The following is a 19,700-nucleotide window of genomic DNA, read 5'->3' as shown; positions in this document are numbered from 1 at the left end:
TGGTCTACGGAGCTGCGGCTCTTGCCTGGGGGCTACGGATTGCACCCGACTCGAGCCGCGCCACTCTTCCTGTGCCTCATTGGCGAAATCTTAAACTCCAGTCAGTGAACGCCTTTTTGCGCGATGATGCCTTCCAGCCCTCTGGCGCCTGAAGCGGTGAAACCCCCTTCGGTGCAGCCGGCCGAGACTGCGACCTCCAGCCTGGTACCGGGGCCGGCGGGCACGTGCGTCTCCGCGCCTCCTCCTCGCCACGCCGCCGTTGTCTCCTTTGAGCGCGGGCGCGTTTCGGCGCCCGACTCTGCGGTCGCGTCTTCGCCGCGGTCGCGTGGAGGCAGCCGTCCGGCCGCTTCGCCAGTCGCTTGCGCGTCGGGTCCGTGCCTCGCGTCGGCGTGTCGTCTGACATGCTCAGCGCGTTCTGCGCCGAACTCGTCGCGCTCTTCATCGCCCCTCGAAGAGTGTGGCGCGCGGAGCCCGGCCGGCGGCAGCAAAGGCGGCAGCGAGGGAGCGGCAGGCGGCGCCCAGTTGACTCTCTTCTCCTTTGTTCCCTCGGGGACCGCTATCCACTCTGTGGCGCCCGCCCTCGAAACGCAACCGCCGCCCCCGACTCAGGAGCCCACACGCAACCTCGACGTAGATCTGCCGTTCTTCGGGGCTGGGTTGTCGGGCCTCCCGCAAGGGCCGCAGGCGACTGTGAGGCCTGGGGGGGGAGCGCCCGCGTCCGCTTCTGAGGCGCCTTCTGCGCCCGCTCGCCCCGACGCGTCGGGGCGAGCGGTCTCGCCGTCCCGAAACGGCCTGCCTCCTCTCGCGCCCATGCCTCTGCCGATCTCGCCGCTGCTCCACGCCGCGGTTCGCGCCGCAGACGGGGGCCTGGCGCCCCCGTGCATCGGCATGGGAAGTGCGGGCGGCCCGGGGCACCTTGTGGAGAAGTTCGACGGCGACGCGGCATCTGCGGTGCCTGCCGGTCTCACCGAGTCTTCCTGTTCCCCGCCTCCCGCCGTGGTGCTTCCGCTCAGCTGCGGACTCCCCGCGTCGCCCCCGAGCGGCTGCGGGAGAGGCCTCGCCGTAGTGTCGGGAGCCGCGGCGGAGGTCGCCAGCCCCCTACCGGCAACCCCTGCGGCGCCGCAGACTTTGTCGAGCGCAGCAGCTTGTCCGTGGCTCCCGGCAGGCGCGGCTGGTCCTGCCTCTCCGCATCTTCCGGTGATCAACAACAACAAGCAGCACCACGCGATGGCTGGGGCCGTGCTGGGGGCCGCTGTGCCTCTTGGCGCGTCATCGTCCTCGGGTGCACCGGGACTTGTGCCGGCGACCGGCGATGTCGAGAAGTCGCGTACGTCGTTTGTCTGGCGGTATTTTACGATTATGAAGCGCGACGACGCGGAGGAGAATGCCGTGCTTTGCAATCTGTGCCGAGTGAAATTCAAAACGTCCACCTCCACCTCGTCGCTGGCCTACCACCTGCTGCGCATGCACCAAATCACGCCGCCCGCCGCGGCTTCAAAGCAAGAGAATGGGGGCCACGCCTCGACAGGCGCAGGGGGCGCGGCTGCCGGGGCCCTGGGGGGATCGAATTTCGGCGGAGGGGCCGGTGGCGGCGGCAAGGGGGGCGCAAAGACCGGCGCAGGAGGCCGTGGGGGGTCGCGGGGCGGCGCAGGGGGAGGAGGCAGTGCCGGCGCGGGTCAGCAGAGCCTCGCCGGCTCAGGCTCGGCCGCCGCGTGCGGCGAACTCTGCGGCAGCGGAGGAGGCATGGGGGGCGAGAGCGAGCGATTCCGCGGAGGAGCCGGGGGCGGGGCGGCAAGATCTGCCGAAGCGACACGGCACCTTTTGAACTTTTTCGTTGAAGACCTCCGCGACCCGTTTCTCGTAACGGGTGTGGGATTTCGGGAGCTCATTCACTTTCTCGATCCGCAGTATCGTCTTCCGGATGTCTCCGCGTGCGTGGGTCTCATTCAGGAGGAATACGCGACCCTGAAGCACGCGCTCCGGAGGGAAATCTCGGCGGCGCTCGGCCGGCCGCGGCCCCAGGGTGTGTCCCATCCCGCCACCTCAGCAGGCAGCGCGGGCAAGGGCGGCCCGGGGGCGTTCTGCCGGGCGGGCGGAGGCGGATCTCTGCCTGCGTTCCCGAGTTGCGCTGAGCCACCGTGTGGGGCGGCGACAGCAGGTTCTGTGGCGCTCTCTCTGGATCTGTGGAGGAGGCGCGGAAGGCAGGTCGGCTTGTTTGTGACGGTGTCAGCGCACTACCGCTCCGCAGTGGCGGGCGGCGTGGGCGGCAAGGGTGATCAGGACCTGCTCACGCGCGTGTTGGCGACCCGCGAGCTCGACTTGAGCGCCTCGCCGGAGGCGCTTCTGCACCACTTGCGCGGCCTCCAAAACGAGTGGGGCCTGTTCAAGCCGCCGTGCTACGTAGTCGCGTTTTTTGCCGGCTCGCCCGCGCTCCGGAGCGCCGTCGAGAGGCTCGGGTGGCGCCCAGTGGACTGCTTCCTCACGACGCTGAATCTCTGCGTCTGTCGGGATGCGGTGGGCGCGGTTCCGGAAGTCGTGGAGATTGTCGCAAAGTGTCGCGCAACTGTGGAGCGGTGGTGTCTGCGCCTCGACGCCGGTGGCAGCGGGCTGGGCTCGACGGGGGGCGCTGCTGCAGGACTCGCGAATGCTGCGGGCGCGGGCGGCAGCTCAGCAGCTGGCGTCGACTCTCCTCAGTTCGAACTCGGCGCCAGCGGCGGCCAGGCTGGGGGGGGGCCGGGGCGCCGGCGGCGGCGGGCTCCGCGAATCCCGTCATCTTGCGCGCGAGTTCGCCGCTGGGCGCAGCCGCGCGCAGCGCAGAGGGGGCGGGGACAGGTCACCATCAGGGGGTCTCACTGTTTCCGTGGTCTGCCGCAGGAGTCAGCGGCGATCCTGCGGAGTGGCTGGAGCTCGCCAGGCAAGCGGCGGAAGAAGTGGCGGCGTGCGAAGCGCTCTTCGATTGGCGCTGCAGAAGGGACGGCCGCGGGGGCGGCAGAGGACGCCTCGAGGGCGCTCAAGGGTCGGCGGCGGCGCTTGCAGGCGAGGACGCCGATGCCCCCGAAGGGAGAGCGGCAGGCGGGGTCGCCTCGGCTGCGGAGCCCGACGGGGGAGCGGTTGCGGTCGGAGATCTCTGTGCGTCGGTCGGTTGGAGGCACGTGCTGAAGCTGTTGTCCGTTGTGAACGAAATGCAAGGCCACGCACTGAGCCACGCCCTCCGCGACAGTGGAAGCGAAGACCTTCTCACAGAGGAAGAGCAGCAGCTGCTGGCGGAGCTGGTCGTTTTCCTCCGGACGTTCAAAGACGCCGCGGACGTCCTGTCTGACTCCGATCAAAGCACCATCTCCCTCGTGTTCCCCACGTTGAGGGCTCTGAAGCGCCTGTGCGTGCGGCCGAGCCTCACGGCACCGATGCATGCGCTTCGCTCAAAATTGCTTGGCGCCCTCGAGCGCCGGTTCGCCGAATCTGAGCACGAGATCTTCCTCACAGCCACGCTTCTAGATCTCCGCTTCAAACACATGGTAGATCGAGACCGCGAGTGGAAAGTCGCCTTTCTTCGGCAGGCGCTCAGAAACACCCGCGAGCGGCCGCCCGTCCCCCCCGCGCCGCCCGTTGGGGGGGCGGTCGGGGCCCAGGAGCGTGCGCGCCCGCCATGCTCGCAGGCGCCGTTCGCTGCCGCAGGGGCGGAGGCGCCTGCGACTCTGAATGGCGCGTTGTCTGGCGAGTCCCCCGACGCAGGAGGCAGGCCTAAGAGTGCGGCGTTAGCGGCTGCCGCAGGGGGGCACAGTGGAGTATTCGCAGTTTCACCCGGAGCTTGGCTGGGTGCAACAAACGGCTCTCCAGTGTCCAACGCGCCGCAGCCGGGAGATCCCAGCTCCTCGCCGGCCTTTCCAGCGCTTGCCGGCGCAGCCGCGGGGGCCGTGGCGTCTGCGAACGGCGCGGCTTCTGCAGGGCTTGTGCCGGCTGCGGCCGCAGGGGCGACGAGCGGCACCGCGTCTTCTCCGCCCGTCGCAGGCCACGGTGTGGGGAGTCTCGAGTTGCCTCGGCAGCGGACGCCTGCAGCGGGCTCTGGAGGGAACGGCGGAGGAGGCGGCGCGACGACCCCTGGCGGCGGGAGAGGTCAGAAGGGGCAGAGACACCTCGCAGGGGGCGGAGGGAACGAGGCGGCGGGCGCCGGAAGCATGCAGCTAGCGGTCGCCCTCGCTGCGCAGCAAGCCAAGAAACGCAGGCTCTTGGATTTCTACGCGATTCTGTACGAGGGAGAGGAGGAAGTGCGCTTCCAGCCCGCGGCTGCCGGAGTCGACGGAGGCCCTGGCGGGCAGGGGGGAGCAGAACATACCGAAGAGGAAGAAGGGGAAGCCGCTGACGAGGAGATCGGCCGGTACCTCGACGCGAGCTGCGTGCGCAGCCGCCATATGGAGGGCCTGTCTATTTTGCAGTGGTGGAAGATCAACGGAGTGCAGTTTCCGCGGCTGGCTCGGCTCGCGCTCACGCTCCTCGTGGTTCCGGCGGGCTCCCTCGCTGCGGGCGACTTGGAGGAGAAGCGCGCGCGGCTCAGCGGCCCGCTGGTGGATCAGCTCCTCTTTCTCAATCGAAACAGGAGAGCGTGTTAACCGACGCCACGGGAGGGGTGAAGAAGTTTAGAAAAGGGCATGCAATAGACGACCTTCCCCCGTTCGGGCCTGAGCGAGACGGGCGTTGACTGGTTAGAGCCAGTCACTCGCGATGCCTCGTCTCACGTTTTGCGCATCTCGTGCTTCTGCGTGGAGGGCCTTCACTGTGGGGCGGTGGGAAAATATCTGGTTTTTGTGGGAGGCGCCAGTGAGGTGCTATGCGCAGTTCAGGCAGTTTGTGGCTTCTGAACCCTGCATGTGCGAAGCTTGATTTTCAGTGCTGAACGAAGTCGGTGCCTGGTAGACAGCCCGCCTTTTCTGGACGAGCCGACACGGAATCATTCTGGGCGACCTGCGGCACACATGTCTTTGTTCCCCCCAGGATGCGCTCGCAGGGAGACTCTACAAAAGCGGTTTCTGGCTGTGTCACTTGTTTTTGTTGTACCTTCTTGTAGCAGGATTTTGCTCCGTGGGCTGTCAGTCCGACGCGTGTCCAGAGAAGCGAAGGAACAGCCCCCTCCCCTCGCTTCCCTTGGGTCGTTTTTTTCAGTTACGTGCTCTAGAAACTCCGTGTCCGCCTGTACCGTGTGTATCGATGTTTTCTCTTTTGAAAACGAATCTGGTTTTAGTGGAGGCGCAGCGGCGCTCCCACGAGTGTTGTTAGCGAACCAGAAAGGCTGGGCAGGAGCTTCCATAGCGCACTTTTGCCTTCTCGTTGTTTTCCAACGGCGGTGTAGTCAGCAAGATTCGAGTGAGCCAGTCGAGGCCACGGGATGACAGCACGAGTCCGCCGACAAACACAGAAATGCAGTGGCGAATTGTTTCGCACGAAGCCGCAAACAGTTAGGAAACCGGGCATCTGCAGAAGTGGAGGCTCAACATGGTGTTTTCGCCGCCATGCCGAGCTGAGATTCACTATTTATTACAAACGGTACTCGCTCCACGCCGCTTTCTGCAAGGCCTGCGACTTTCCAGGAGAGGCAAAAACGCAGCGGGACGTAAACTCGTGTCGCCAGTCTCTTGGGATGAATCCTGAATCCCGGCCTTCCTGAGGAAGTAACAGGCCGGTTTGTAGACGATTGAGCAGACTATGAATGGTGAGGCACAGCAGCCGGCGACATGTCGCTTCAGGGGCGATCGCGAGTAGGAAAGTGTTTTCAAAAACTCGCGCTCTCTGGGGGAGGCAGACGAATCCATCTAAAGAGCCTTTACACACAGAGCGAGGCTCGCTCAGGATCTTAGTCGGCCGGCAGGTCTGGAGGCTCCTCGAAGTCTTCGTCTTTCTCTTCAGGCGGCGGGCCCTCAGGCTCCGGAGTGGGCGCTTCCGCAGTCTCGCTGAATTGTTTTTCAAGGTCGGATATATCTTCGCCCTTCTTTAGTTTCTCCACCGCGCGCTTCAACAGCTTGACCTTGTCCTTCAGCGCTGCCAGTTGCTTCGACTCAACTAGTTTCGAGGCCTGCGGGTCGCACGAAAATCGGGTGTCGAATATACATGTATTTAAACATATATATGTATATTCATACAGAAAGAGAGAGCAGTGCATGCGTAGACTCTATGGAAAGTGGCCGCTCACGCATGCACATGAGCGCATGCGCAGCCGCCAGGCACGGTCATTCCGCGTGTTTGCAGCTCAGTGAGTCCTCCCTAGAACTCTAGAATCGAGGAAAAAATGCCGCGTGTGGAATCTTGAGACTCGGTGGACGCGGCCGTTTCGGGGACTCACATCGTTTGTGATGAGCTTGACGCGAGAAGCATACATGAGCGACGTCACAGTTTCGTCGGTGTTGTAGTCGGCCGGGGATATGTTAACAAACATGAGCGTCTTCGCCGACCCGCCAAGGGAGTCGCTCATCACCTGCGTCAGCTTGTGGTTTCGGTAGGGGACGAAGGCCTCCCCTGCGACGCAAGCACCAAGCCCACACGAATCAAACAGACGGTTCTCGAAGGAACTGTCGAGCTCTGAAGGCCGTGGGGGAAAACAGACGGGCCTAAAACACGCAGACGCTTTTGGAGATGATGGGGACGATTGTCCTTTGCAGACAGTCTCTCTAACTGCAAATAGTGAAAGCCAGCTGAGACCGCAAGGATGCACCACTGCGTCGGCGTTACAATACAGCTCTGCCCATATTTTTCACTTTTTAGATCGCACGTGGACGCACGCAAGGCTCCGTAGAACGCACGCAAGGCTCCGTAGAACGCACGCAAGGCTCCGTAGAACGCACGCAAGGCTCCGTAGAACGCACGCGAGGCTCCGTAGAACGCACGCAAGGCTTCGTAGAACGCACACAAGGCTCCGTAGAATGCGCGGGAGAATGCGTGTCTATCTTTCTGTGGATTATCGCGTGTTTCGCCTCTACAGAGGCAACGGTTAATAGTCGAAAGAGGCGAGGTGAGGTGGCCCCTGAGCGCGTGACAACTCGCCCTACCGGAAGACAGCGCGGAGATCACATCGCCGAGGGCAGACAAGCTCTTGTTGATTTCCTTTGCTTCGATGAGCCTCTCTTTCGTCACGCCTGAGGCACACCAGACAGCGCCCGCCCAACAAGCAGCGTCGGTTCGATTCTCCTTCCATGCGAAGTCCACAAGGCACCTGCGTAGACGTGTCCGAAAGCCTAGAATTCAGCGGACTCTGCGGTGCCCAAGTTCCCAGCCGAGCGACGCGATGAGCACGATGAGACGCAGAACCCAAACCTCATGCGGAGGAACGCATGCGTACTCTACCGGGACCTCGCAAGGCGAGCTGGAGTGCAGAGAGGCGCGCATGGCTCTCTACGTGGCATGTGCATCTTGCCGTCAAAGCATGTGTGAATGCTTCGTCGCGTTTGAGAGGAAGCGGCCCGGACGCGGTGCGGCTCAGTTTGGCTGACCCGACGCGGCTGTCTGGCAAGCTGGCGCGCTCCTGAGCCGCGCTTTGTCTGTGTCCTCTTGAAGGGCAAGCTACTTTCGCCAGGCAAGCGGCGGGGATGCCCTCAGCCTAGTGCATGCACGGACACGCGTTGCAAGATAGGGCTTTTCCTACCGCTTTTGCTAACTCTTTCTGAGCCGGCGAGGTCAATCAACGAGAGTTTGCCGGTTGTGCGTTTTCCAGCGACGAAGTCCTCGACGCGCACGACGATGGAGAAGATGAGGTGGGAGCGCGAGGACTCTGCGTTCATGGCGGTGCCGCTGACGTGCCGCGCCTCGAGGCCCCAGGCAAACGTCTTCGCGAGCGTCTCCTTGTCCGCCACCTTCTTCATCGTGATGCCGGCGATCATCACCATCCCGCTCGCGTCTTTCTTGATCTCCAGCGCCGGCGGAGACTTCTTCTTGTCCTCAGGCAAGAGCAAGTCAATCAACTGCGCACAACCAGCGACAGCAGCCGCGCGAGGGTGTCTGGAGGAGTCTATGGTGACTCAAGGGGGCCTCTGAGACAACCAAAATCCGCGAAGAGGGAGGGACGATGGCCTACCTGGTTGTTGTACAGCTCGCACAGATAGACTTCCGCTTCGTATTTGAATTTGCCTTTTTCGAAGGAATTCAGCGTGTCGAACAAATCGTTGATCGCGCGAGGTGCAATCCCCGGCTTGCCAACACCCCCCTGAATCGTAAACGTCTTCCCCGAGCCCGTCTGCCCGTACGCGAAGATGCACCTGCACGACCGAAAACCGCCCGCCATCTCCCGCTAAAGTCGACGGTTCGAGCCACGAATGGGATCGACTCTGGCGATCTTCCTGCTTCCGCGGTACAAGCAGCTCCATCCCTTTAGCCGGAGGCTGCCATCGTGTGACGCGCGCATCCCATGACGGCGATGACACGCCAGGACGGAAGAAAGAGTGTGCCGCTGTGAAGCTTCTGCGCTGCACTACTGGCATACAGGCGTGGAATACAACGGCGTCTTCATGGCGGCGCCCAAACCACGCAGTTCACTGTTGCGGATCCTTCTCGACGCCAACGGAGAGAAGACGCAAGAGGAGGATCTCTCTCGGCTCAACGCTTCTGCATATGCGTCGAGGCGGCGCCTCCGGTTCATTAGCGCCGTGAATAAGGATGCAGGGATACGGTGGCGCGCCTGTCGGGCATCATTCGTGTGTTCTCTGGGATCTCCATTGCCAGCGGAAAGTGTGTCCCCTGCCGTTGGAAGCGCGAGAAGCTGCGCGGCGAGGTTGACTGCCCTCGCGAGCTGCGTGTTCTTTTGAAGCGTCGCAGGTTCGTGCGTACGCGCGCGGAGGAGGAAGGGCACTCACACGTTGAAGCCGTCGATGACCGACTGAATCAAGCGCTGCGTGTCTTCGTAAACGTCCTCCTGAGAGACAGCAGCCGAGCACAAGAGGCGCGGCGTGCCGTGGGCGAGCTGCATGCGTGGCCTGACAGGCTCTCAACGGCCTCCCCCGACCACCGCACCACTGCCCTCGCCGCCCCTCCTCCGCCGATGTGCTGGAGGCTGCGGCCGGCGCGCTCTGCGACAAGCAGGTGACGCCTGAAGAGTCCCCCCCCCTCACGCGTCTTGCGTCTCGACGGCGGGGGCTTGGTCGCAAACGGGCACCGTCCGCTGAGTGGAAAAGAAGGACACCCCCCTTTCGTTCCGGTGCGTCCTTATGCGTAACGCGTTGCGTGCGCTGGCGCCGCGCGGATAAGGTCTCGGCGCCTACCTGCGTGCAGTCCGGCGGGAAAGTCCTGTCGTACATGAATTCTTTCTCGCCCTGTAGATGACCGACAGAGGCGCGCACGAACGCAGTCAGCCGACGAGGGCGAGAGAAAAGACCGTCACACTCTCGCGTCCGTAGAGAGGAGCGTTTTTTCACTGGAGATGAGCAGAGGAGTTGCAGGGCTTGAGACGAAGTCTCTGCCTGGGCCTTGGGGTAGTCTGCCTCGGCCGTCTCTCCGAATAGAATTTGCAAGGGGCAGGAGAAGAAGCGTTCACCTCTCGCAGACGAAGAAGGAAAGCAACTCTTCTGCTGCATCTGCTCGTGGGTATTTCCATGCATTTGCTCAGGCAGATCCTCAGCGACGCGCATGCGTGCGGCGTGCAAGGCGGAGGAGACAGACCGCGGTACCCCGTGACCATCTCTGAGACAGGACTATTTATCAGCTTTTTACTTTTTTCAAATTATAAGTAGCTAGCATCAACGAGCGTTGATAGATTCATATAAACGACAAGAAGTCGCCGCTCCGCGCAGCTTTCCTACCTTGGATGTGAGCACCTTGACAGAGTACTCGTCGACCGGGAACACAGATTGCTTGCACTGCTTCTCGATCTCGTACTTGGCCATCGGGCGGACTCTGCAGTAGACGCGAATCTTGCCCTTCATGTCTTCGATTTCGTTGTAGTACTTCTTCCTCAAAAACTTCTCTTGCTGTTTCCGCCATCCGCATGCGAGGCACGCCATAGGACAGGGAGACAGACGCGGGAACGGCGCCTGGAGGTGGAAAGGCTGGGAGGGCGCCGCCAGTCAGATCTAGGATAGGTTCCACAGCCAGGCGTTTTAAATGGTAGGCACTACAGGCCATTGGGGACTGGCGCGCGGTCTCAGCTGCCTCATGCGAAGCAAGGCCGTATCGCTATCCAGCGTAGAATCGATGGAGAACCTGGGGACCTTACTTTGTAGCTTTCCTCGAGCTCAGTCAGCTTGGCCTTCTGACCTTTCGTCTCGGCTCGCAGCGTCTCTACTTCCGCGGCGATGAGTTGCGCGGCGCCCATTTGCTTTTTCATGTCCTACAGACAGGCGCAGCGCTCACGCCGGAGGAGGTTGACATGCGCGCAGCCTTAAGTCCGCGCGAGCGTCAACATGAATCATTCAGCTTCGCCCCGCAGAGCGCCTTCAAGGCGCCACTCCCCTCCGTCCTCTCTCTCTCTTCCCCCACTCCCCCACGCGCCTTAGTGGCATGGAGAGAATCGTCGCATCGCACCTCCGCATCTTTCTTCAAACCGTCTCTCTCCTTCAAGGTGTCTTTCAGCTGCTTATCCGTGGCCTCCAGGGTCGTCTCAGCGTTCACTGCGCGCTCAGTCAACTTTTGCACTTGGTTTTCGAGTTTTTTCAGTTCCATTCCGGTTCCCTGGCGCCAATCGCAAAGCGCATCCACGCACAAGTGCCTAGTTCAAGGTGTAGGGAATTTGTCGAGGTCATTCCTCAGCTCTCCTGGGGAGGCTTCAGATGGGCTGGGGGGTGTCGTGGGGGTCCGTACCTTGGTGCTTTTAGATAGCTCAAGCTCGAACTGTTTCTGCTGCTTGCGATTTTCAGCCTCCGCGTCTTTGAGTTTCATCTCCAGCTCCTTCATCTTGTGATCGTCGTCGCCTCCAGCGCGCTTCTGCGCCATCTCCAGCTCTCGAATCCGCTTCTTCATGGGCTCGACTTGAGACTCGAGCTGAGGTTCGAAGCAGCACAGGAACGGGGAGTCTACAGCCAGTCAGGCGACACCGGCAAGGTCTCTCGGGACGAAGGATGCCTGGCCGCAGGCGAATCTTTCTCTGCTCGCGCGAAGCAGAAATAGAGTTTAGGTTTGAGCGTTTAGCACGCACATGCGCTCGAGGCGAGGCAACAGGAACTCAGGGGCTCGAGTCGCAGGTCGCCAGTCTAGGATAGAAGCGCATGCGCCGGCAGCCGGTGAGACCAATACGCTGCAGGTCTCGGGTTCGATGTCACGCCGCTTACCACTTTGTTTTTCTGCTGCAGCTGCTGCACCATCTTTGCGGCAGCTCCGCCCCCTGCGAGGCACCACGCAGAGGCCGCAGCAGATCGTCGCGTATGAGGCAGCGTCATGATTGTTCTCATGCTGTATCGCCGGAAGGTCCTTCGAATAGAGTCTCTAAATCTAAGAGCGTGGAAGTTTCGAAGCGGGGCAGCCAACCGAGTAGCGAGGAGAGAGCGTGAGAGGGGGGCCGTCCTCTGTCTTCTAAGTCTGGGCGAGGTCGCCCCGGGGACTCCTCGCAGCCGGGTGCGCCTGGAGAGACGGGACGAAGTCTCTTTCTCCCTTACCGGCCTTGGCGACGGCCGCGTCTTGCGCGATAGCTGCGCCTCCGCCTTTCTCCTTCTCCTCTTCGATTGTGACCAGCTGAGTTTGTAGCTGAGTCGCGGATGCAGTTCCCCCGGCGGGACACACACGTCATGGTCGGTAAAGTGCAGTCTCCCTAGACGGCTGCGCAGAAACTAAAGAGGCGCTTTCCACAGGCGAGGCTGCGGACGCGGCACACTCGAGACTTGAGCTTCTGACGCCCTCGCAACATCAGTTCCTCCAGAGTTACAGCTCGGCTCATGGACTTATCTGGGTGCGACACATCCATCAAAACATAAGCCGTGTGCAAGGAAATTTGACCAACTGACTAATAAGGTACACAGGAAGCCGCTTTCGGTGTAGTATCTCAGACACGATCTATGTTTGCTTCTCGATCTGGCTCGTGGACGCTCCTCTATGATCTTAGCTCTCTCGCGGCTGCAGGGGGCTCGCACTATTCGCGCGGCCGACAGGCATGTCGGAATTCCTCTTCTCACTCATTTTAACGGTGAAAGAAAATTTTTACCTGTTCGTTCTCACTCTTAAGGGACTGAACTTGTCTCTCCAGTTCCTCGATCGTGCGCGATAAATCTTGGATGATCAGAGGATCCGCGCCGCCGCTGTCGGCGGGCGTCTCGTCTTGAAGCTGCTCACATGCGCACACGCAGCTAGGTTCTAGGCATCAGATACGGACTCCTGTTGTCACTCTTGTTAACAGAGAGAAAACGACGACTCGGAGGCTTCAGTGGGAGACACAGCTCTACAGGAGCCGCGTGCATGAACGGGGCTAAAGGCGAGAGATGTGTCTCCTCCGCCGCCCCGGGTAGTTAGCGCCCGCCCAGCATCGAATGTGCGAGAGGCAGAGCCCAAGGCCCGCGGCAACAGCTCCTTTGAAGAGCAACGCCACGACAGGAAACACCGCGGCAGGCTAGCTCGTAGCGCCCTTTTCTCACTGGAGAGGCATCCCCCGCCGCGTCGCCGCCGGCAGCTCGTCTCCGGAGAATCATGTTTTCAGCGCGCAGGACGGTGAGCTCGTTCTGAAGTCGCTGCACTTCTGCAGGATTGGGGCTTGCTTCTCCGCCGAGGGTGGCGGACGCTTGAGCCGCCTCGCAGGCTTGCTGCAGGTCTGCGATCTCCTTTTCGTATTTTTCGATGAGCGTCTGCATCTCTGGGCCGCACGCGTCCTTCAGCACCGCGTTTTCGTGCTCGAGCGTCCCTGCCCGCTTCTCCTGGTAGTCTGCGACGACTTGGCTGGTCAGCTGCTGGAGGAAAAGGGCAACTTGCTCCCGAGAGCTGTCGCTAATCAGCAGGCGCACCATGATGAGGAGATCGCCCATCTTCGCAGCCAAGACGCTGTTGACAGACGCATCGAAGGGCTCGGTCTCTGCGCGCACTATTTCGTCCATGAGCCGCTTCATCTTCTCGCCCACTTCTCGCTGGGCTCGGTGACTCGCCCTCAACTCCTCTCGAGTCGCGTCCAGCACTCGCTGCAGCTCTCCCAGCCTCTCCATCCAGTGAGCTGCATCCCAGCGAGCGAGCCACACACACAGAGTTAGAACCGTGAAGAAGCGGCCGCCGAGAGTCCTAGAAAACCCCTCCGTCCCTTCGTGCCTCCCTGGAGGGTCTCACTGAGATAGATGGCGCGATGCTGTCGTTTCTTCCGTGGAACGGACAGCAGTGCCAACGACGCGGGTTGGGCTGTTCAGGGTTTATGCTATCTTCACTCTCCGCACAACACTCCGCTGGATCCATGCGGCTGCGCGAGTTTACCGCAACTCGAAAGCCTATACCAGAGAATGCATGCATTCGCCCGTATCAGGAAATCCACCCTGGGGGTGGGGGCGGAGGGGGGCGGAGGGGGCAAGCTGCCGTGTGAGTGAGGCACAAAAACTGAGAGGCATAGGCGCGAGGGGGTGACTATTGTGTTAATGAAAAGCCCCGCGCGGGACGCAAAACAGCGCTCACGTCGTAAAAAACAACACAGGATTCGTGTGCAGAGAATTCGCGACTCAGGCACCGCCAGGGATTCTCTCAGCGTAACGTTCGACACAGGACGCACTGCATCGTTCTTGACAGCAGATTCCATCTCCTCTCGTTAGGCTCTTTAAATCGCGTAGCCTCCTCCCAGATCGGAACCGTGCAAGCGGCGAAGCGGCGTCACCCGGTTTCGGCTGCGGAAAAACTGGAGGCTTCCTCGTGTCCTACCGTCGAGTTCCTGCATATCTCTTGGCATCTGTTCCTTGAACTCCTGCAGTCTCGCGTCAAAACTTTCCTTCAACTCTTTATACTGGTTTTCGAAATATTCCATCTGAGCCTTATGCTCCAGCACTTTCGTCTTCAGCAGGGACAGCTTGCTCAGGGCCCTTCTCTTGACTTCATTGACCTGGAGAAAAACGTGGGAAGAAGGCGACAGCGATGGTGAGATCCTCTACGTGAAGCGTCTTCTCTCGCGCTTCCTCGTGCCCCCCCCCCTCGTCAGCCTCGAGAGATTTGTTTCTGTCGAGCAGTTTCGTGTTAGGAGCAGGCATCTCACAAGGATGAATTAACCGTGACTGAGAGGGCGAGAGAGAACGTGCAGCACCTCGGCGTCGGGCGCGCTGACGCACGCCAGGGAGTGCTGAGGAGACTGTGTAGGCGGCTGCATTTCCCTCGTCACATGCGGCCACAGCTCACCTGAAACTCGCACCGTTTTTTCATCTTTTGATCTAGAATGCGGAAATTCCACTCCATCTCAGTTATGGCGTCGATGCTCTGCGACACACAGCCACAGGAAAACCAAGACACTGCCTTCACTGGGTTTGTTGGCTGCGATGATTCGTGTCAAATCGCTGCTGCGACGGACTAAGAGATGATGCGTCCTCCGTACGCGACGATGGGGCGGGGGGGGGGGGGACAAAGGAAAGACACGCTAGTCACCAGAAAAGACGACAGACTACAGCCAGCTTCCACGCCTGTCGCACTCTGCGGTGTATCGCGATCTGCAGTGTGCAGAAATTATAGCAACAGTGCTGAAGCATTTGCGGCGTGAGACAAGGATGACCCCATTCTCTGAGAGCGTCGCTTCGAAGACGACGCACGCCTTTGAGCCTCTGCGACTGTTTGTCTAACGGGGGGTTGGGAGAGGGGTTGAGAATTCGAGTGGTGGCAGACGCACCTGTCTTTTCATCTTTTCCATGTCGTTGACAATTACTTGGACGAACTCTCTCAACCGGTCAAACGGCACGAACCGCTTCTGGTCCTTCACGATGATGCCGCTTTCCTCCAGTTCTACGGCGTCGAAAACGCGCCCGCCGGAAAACGACACCACTCGGAGTTTGTCGAGTCTGCCGATATCGACGCCTGGGGCAAAGGAATCAGCAGCAGTCCGCGCACTCGCATCGAACACAGTTATAGCTGCAACGGGTTACAAAGCATCGCTGCGGAGTGGCATTTACCGGCGCGAATCGCTCAGCGCCGGAGGGCGAAACGCCGTCTCCACTGTGCGGTACCATAGTTAATGTCGCGATCCTGCAGAAGAGATTCGAAGAAAGTCGGTCTCTTTGAAGCTTGGTTTTCCTTCTCCTCCATGTCTGACGTGACGACGACTTTCACCGATGGGCGCGGACGCTGCGGCTGCGCGGTGAGCGAGGCGATCGAAGAGCGACTCTTGACTTCTGAGACGTCGTCTGACTTCAGCTCCCCTTCCCCTATGGCATTGCCTCGCTCAGGCGAAGACTCCGCATGCCTGATGCTGGTCGCAGGCTCGGGCGTCGGCGTTGGATTCTCGCTGCGCTCTTGAGGTATTTGACCTGGAACTGGCGCGGAGGAATGCAAACATTCACCAGCAGCTGCGATGGTGCACACAACAGACCGACTCCATCAGCACCAGAAGTGCTGAACGGCGGGATTCGTGTCGTGTTTGACTCATTTTCCGCGGCACGCTTTCTTGATCCATTGAAGGACGGATGCGTTATTTCTCTCTTACTGGCGTTCACATGGTCCTCCTCATAGTCTGCAGCCTCAGCCCGCCTTATCTCTACTTGGTTGTTCCAAGCGCCTGCAGATCCCCAGTCTGAAAACCCGAACCCATCATGTTCCTTCTCACTCAAAAAGGGCTCAACTACCGCGACGCGATGCTGGATCTTGTTTCCGGAGCCTTGTTGGTTTTTTTCACGCCCTGGAACGGCCTCCCCAGTTGCTGAGCCTCCTCGGGAAAGCGACCCTCGTGAGGAGTGTGCTGCCGATGGTCTGGTGCTAGACGAGGCATCCGTTTGGGGTGCCAATCCTGTGCGTCGCCTGACTTCGGCACTGACGGCTGCGCCATTGTCAGCAGCAGCAGCCGCTTCCCCTACAGCCGAACTTTGTCGGCTGTCTCTTAAAGGAACGTTTCCCATTTCGCCTGGCTCAGCTCCCACGGTGAACTCGTGGCTCCTGCGGGCATTTGAGGATCTCAAGGTGTCTCCGTTGTCTACCGCGTCACCGCAGAACCCGGCAGGACGCTCCGGCGGAGACTCTGTTTCACCCTGACCTTCTCGCGGAGGCGAATATTCGTTGCCCCGCGGTAGCTCTTCTTGTCGGCCCGCCGTCCTCGGGAACTCTGAAAAACTGTCTCCGCCCGCTGTCTCGTGTTCCGAGTCTCCAGCGTCATTTTCCGCTGGGAGAGAATGACCTGCCGACGCGGCAACCGGCATGACTTCGTCGCGCTCTCCTGCCTCAAACTCAGTCATTCGGTTTAATTCAGTCTGATCTGTAGAAGCTGGCACACCCTCCTCCAGCGAAGCAAACGCTGTTTCCGGTGGCGGCGTGCATTCTCTCACTAATGGCCGCCGCTGTTCATCGCCGCCTGGCTGCGAGTCGGCCTGAGCGAAAGACACTCGCCTGCCTTTCGTGGCTGTGGCTGTATCTCCCGAGAGGTCTTCCTGCCGCGCCGCATAGGACAGGGAGGGACGAAGAAGCCCCACTTGCAGAACAACGTATCGGAACGAGAGTGCCTATTATGAAACTGTAAATGGGTAAGATCCAGTGGTTACTTCGTTAAACTGCTGGGATAAATATGACGTCCAAGTGGGCCATTTTTGGTAAGCAGAATTGGCGACGAGGGGTGCTTCTAACGCTTGCTTAAAGCGCCAAAGTGGTCGTTCATCAGATTCCATAAAAGGTGTTGGTTCATTTTGACAGCAGGACTGTGGTTACAGCGGCAGCGGTGGAGATGAGCAGGCGAGAGGAAAAAGGGACTACGCAACTGTGTGTACCGTGTCCCAGCCCCACTCCTTCTATTTTGAAAGATTCTCGGAGGGCATCTCATTTTCTGGACGATACTGCGAGCCTCCTATCGTGAACCTCCGACTGAAGATCGCGGGAACAAGTTTACCTGTGCCTCTGCTGGTCCTCCGACTTGATCTTCGGCTACGTGGCCATCGCCAGTTCTCGTAGAACAACGCATCGCACGCGTTTACAGGCGGTGACAGAAAAGCAAAAGCCTTCCTGTCAGTTTGTGTTCGTGATATGGCTAGAGCGTTGTTGTGCGTTTGTGTGGATCCGTGCTCAAAAGAAACGCGGCGTCAAGGAGGCGAGGGGTCTCACCTTGATGCCGTTTCCCCCGATCCGTCGTTTTCCATTCTGACGTTCTGCCTGCACGCAGGCGCTCTGATGTCCGCTTTTGAACTCAAAGCTGTTAGCGTAATTGCCTCGCGTTCTGGAAATGAGTGGGCTGAAAAGGTTTCACATTCGCCTTCTTTGCCGGGGGAACGGCTGTCCTTGCCGGTTATTTGCGGTCTGAACAGGCTCTGTGATCGACGCCGCCACTCTGGCCGAGTCTAAGCGTCACGGCATGAGTGGGCATCCAAGAGGGGATCTCCGCAGCAATATTACTTATGCACCGTTGGGTTTGGGCAGCATGCTGTACTGATCTCCTGAGCGAGTGTTAGTGTTCTACGTCACTGTAGTCCGAGCTCCTGAAAACTGCCCAGAAAAAGTAGTGACAAACAGCTTATTAGCAACAGAAAACACCCCCATCAATTGAAAATTGGGCGCCTTCCGCAGCTGTCCTGTAGTATCCGTTTAAGGCAGTCGAGACCGCCGTCTCTTGATCATGTTGGTTGCCTCCTTTGCGAAAGCAAGCGAGCCTCTGCATGCACGGCGCACGGAAGTGCTTTCTGGACTCCGATGAGAGGCAGACTACAAGCGACAGAAGAACCGTCCCCGTGTTTTCGCGAATTACTAGCCGTCCTGGTTGTTAGTAACCCCCTCGAAAGCTGTGAAAAATTTGCACCGGCCGCCTTTCGGTCGCCCACAGTGTCGCTCTGACTGCCACGTTTTTGCCGCAAAGATCAGATTGCAGCACAGCACAGGAAGGTGCTTTACCCATTTACCCGGAGATTCACCACAATAGGCGTCTTGTGACTTAATCTGAGACATGCACCCTCAAAGATTTTTTGGGGACGTGATGAGACCCCGTGTATTTGGAATTAAGACAGAGGAATACCAAACAGATCGCGCTGTGGCATATTACTCCCGCAACCCTCCCCCCTTCGAACACAGCTGTAACTGGTAGCCAAATCATTTCGTTAAATTTACACCCAGGGGGTGTGTCTCCCGGAGAGCCCCCGGCTTAAACAGTCTTGCTATAAAAGTCCAGGCGACCAAAACCCATAGTGCGACACCATGAAGTCGTCTGGAGGAACGACTTGCGCGAAAGCGATACAACTGTTCGAGGAGAAAACCGGTCAGCTATTGCAAAATGGATAGAGTAGTGAATTTAGGCCTCTGGTCGACCGCCAAATTCCCGACGGGGGAAGCGCGTGAAAGGTTCCTCGCGGGATGTCATTCCCTGCAGCACTTCTGCTTTTAGGAGTGTGTCCGCGGAACTGTAAGTTGGTGCGCGTAATTTGCGCCTTCGTTGGTATGTCGGTGTAACCGCAGGGCAGACGGCGTCCGATGCGGAGGAAGTTAAATTGATATGCATGCTGCCGCCCATCGAAAAAATGGATAACTCTTTGAACACATTGACGACTTGTCGGCATCTGTCATTGTCAACAAACAGCATCGAGAAGATGATAAACCTGCCAAACCTCAGTATGTCAAGCGCTCGCGTTCTATTCCACTAACGTCGCTGCTTGAGGGAGGAATCTACGAACCCGCGAGCCGACTAAAGGTTGCACTACATCTAGTATGTGCTACCTGGTGGAAGGCACGGAAATTTGCATTAAAGACCCTTGTGCGGACGCTCCTCTGTACCATGTTCAGAAAATCTGCAGATTCTTTCTCTCGCTCGCAATCAAATCAAACGCATTAGCGGCCTGGAAGAAGTCGGCCAGACTTTGCGCGAGCTCTGGCTGTCGTACAACCAGATCGAAAGGCTGGACGGTCTGCAGCCGTGCGTGAAGCTTGAGGTTCTATACATGTCTAACAATAAAGTGAAAGGGTGGGAAGAGGTGGAAAAGCTTGTAAGTTGGATACGCGTTAGCGGTTGCTACGGTCCATACCAGATCTGCTGTGTGTGACCTCGAGCCGGGACTCGTATAAGGGTGTATCTCCTGGAACGTAGATCTGTACTTATACGCAAACTGAGGAGCCAGGCTGCGCCTGCCAGTAACTGTTCCACACATATAAGCGGTTGAAGGTCTCATGTCGACTATGAAACCTGTCTGCTGGCGCTTGCGGCAGGCCGCTCTCCCTACCATAGTAAACGTCCTCTTTAAGGGAAATCCTTTCTACGATACAGTGGTAAGAGAGTCCTATCCCTTCGCATCGCGATGTACCGTTCAGCCTGCATGCAGTGAAGGGATACCGGCGTCCAAGATTGAATATTTGGGTCTAATGGGTTGCCTCGGGCCGTTGCTTGTCAGGATGATGTGCGGTCACAAATGCTTCGGAGACTACCCAAGCTAGCAACACTAGACGGAGAAACAGTGAGCTGATGCCCTCTACAGTAGGAGGTCCTGCGGCTGCGTCGAGGAGACCAGCTACTGGATGAAGCCTGCCGCGCGATGTACTGTTTGCAGGTAACTGAAGATATGAGAGAAAAGGCTCTAACGCTTCCCTAATTCTTCCAAAGTGGCCCTTACTGGGCAAGCATTAATACCACGCTACATTCCATGTTATCGCATGAGTTCGTGAATGTGAACCGTGAATTCCCAAACATG

General features: G+C 59.3%; 4 protein-coding genes across 4 annotated transcripts; 3 read left to right on the top strand and 1 right to left on the bottom strand.

The window, feature by feature from the left end:
- Positions 1-123: 123 nt before the first annotated feature.
- On the top strand, positions 124-3,159 carry BESB_068620 (uncharacterized protein; the record flags this gene model as incomplete). Its single annotated transcript, XM_029365255.1, has 1 exon — positions 124-3,159. One exon carries the CDS (start codon positions 124-126, stop codon positions 3,157-3,159), a length of 3,036 nt encoding a protein of 1,011 aa, XP_029218838.1.
- A 23-nt stretch (positions 3,160-3,182) lies between these two features.
- Positions 3,183-4,607, top strand: BESB_068610 (uncharacterized protein; the record flags this gene model as incomplete). The annotated part of the gene is made up of 1 exon (XM_029365254.1): positions 3,183-4,607. The coding sequence occupies one exon, from the start codon at positions 3,183-3,185 to the stop codon at positions 4,605-4,607; it is 1,425 nt and encodes a 474-aa protein (XP_029218837.1).
- A 1,238-nt stretch (positions 4,608-5,845) lies between these two features.
- BESB_068600 (putative calmodulin-binding carboxy-terminal kinesin-like family protein) lies at positions 5,846-16,283 on the bottom strand (the record flags this gene model as incomplete). The annotated part of the gene is made up of 20 exons (XM_029365253.1): positions 5,846-6,064; positions 6,332-6,504; positions 7,035-7,121; positions 7,628-7,943; positions 8,057-8,237; positions 8,832-8,890; positions 9,237-9,287; positions 9,774-9,941; positions 10,187-10,300; positions 10,495-10,641; positions 10,771-10,950; positions 11,238-11,290; positions 11,562-11,649; positions 12,104-12,223; positions 12,531-13,096; positions 13,783-13,960; positions 14,251-14,328; positions 14,732-14,916; positions 15,066-15,371; positions 15,542-16,283. The coding sequence occupies 20 exons, from the start codon at positions 16,281-16,283 to the stop codon at positions 5,846-5,848; spliced, it is 4,011 nt and encodes a 1,336-aa protein (XP_029218836.1).
- A 1,936-nt stretch (positions 16,284-18,219) lies between these two features.
- Positions 18,220-19,601, top strand: BESB_068590 (putative dynein light chain; the record flags this gene model as incomplete). Its single annotated transcript, XM_029365252.1, has 5 exons — positions 18,220-18,280; positions 18,478-18,634; positions 18,767-19,001; positions 19,222-19,281; positions 19,560-19,601. 5 exons carry the CDS (start codon positions 18,220-18,222, stop codon positions 19,599-19,601), a joined length of 555 nt encoding a protein of 184 aa, XP_029218835.1.
- Positions 19,602-19,700: the final 99 nt, after the last annotated feature.

This window comes from Besnoitia besnoiti, chromosome VI (assembly GCF_002563875.1).
Source record: "Besnoitia besnoiti strain Bb-Ger1 chromosome VI, whole genome shotgun sequence".
NCBI classification, from domain to species: Eukaryota; Apicomplexa; class Conoidasida; order Eucoccidiorida; family Sarcocystidae; genus Besnoitia; species Besnoitia besnoiti.
Note: the sequence above shows the minus strand (reverse complement) of the source record. Positions and strands in the feature narration are given on the sequence as shown.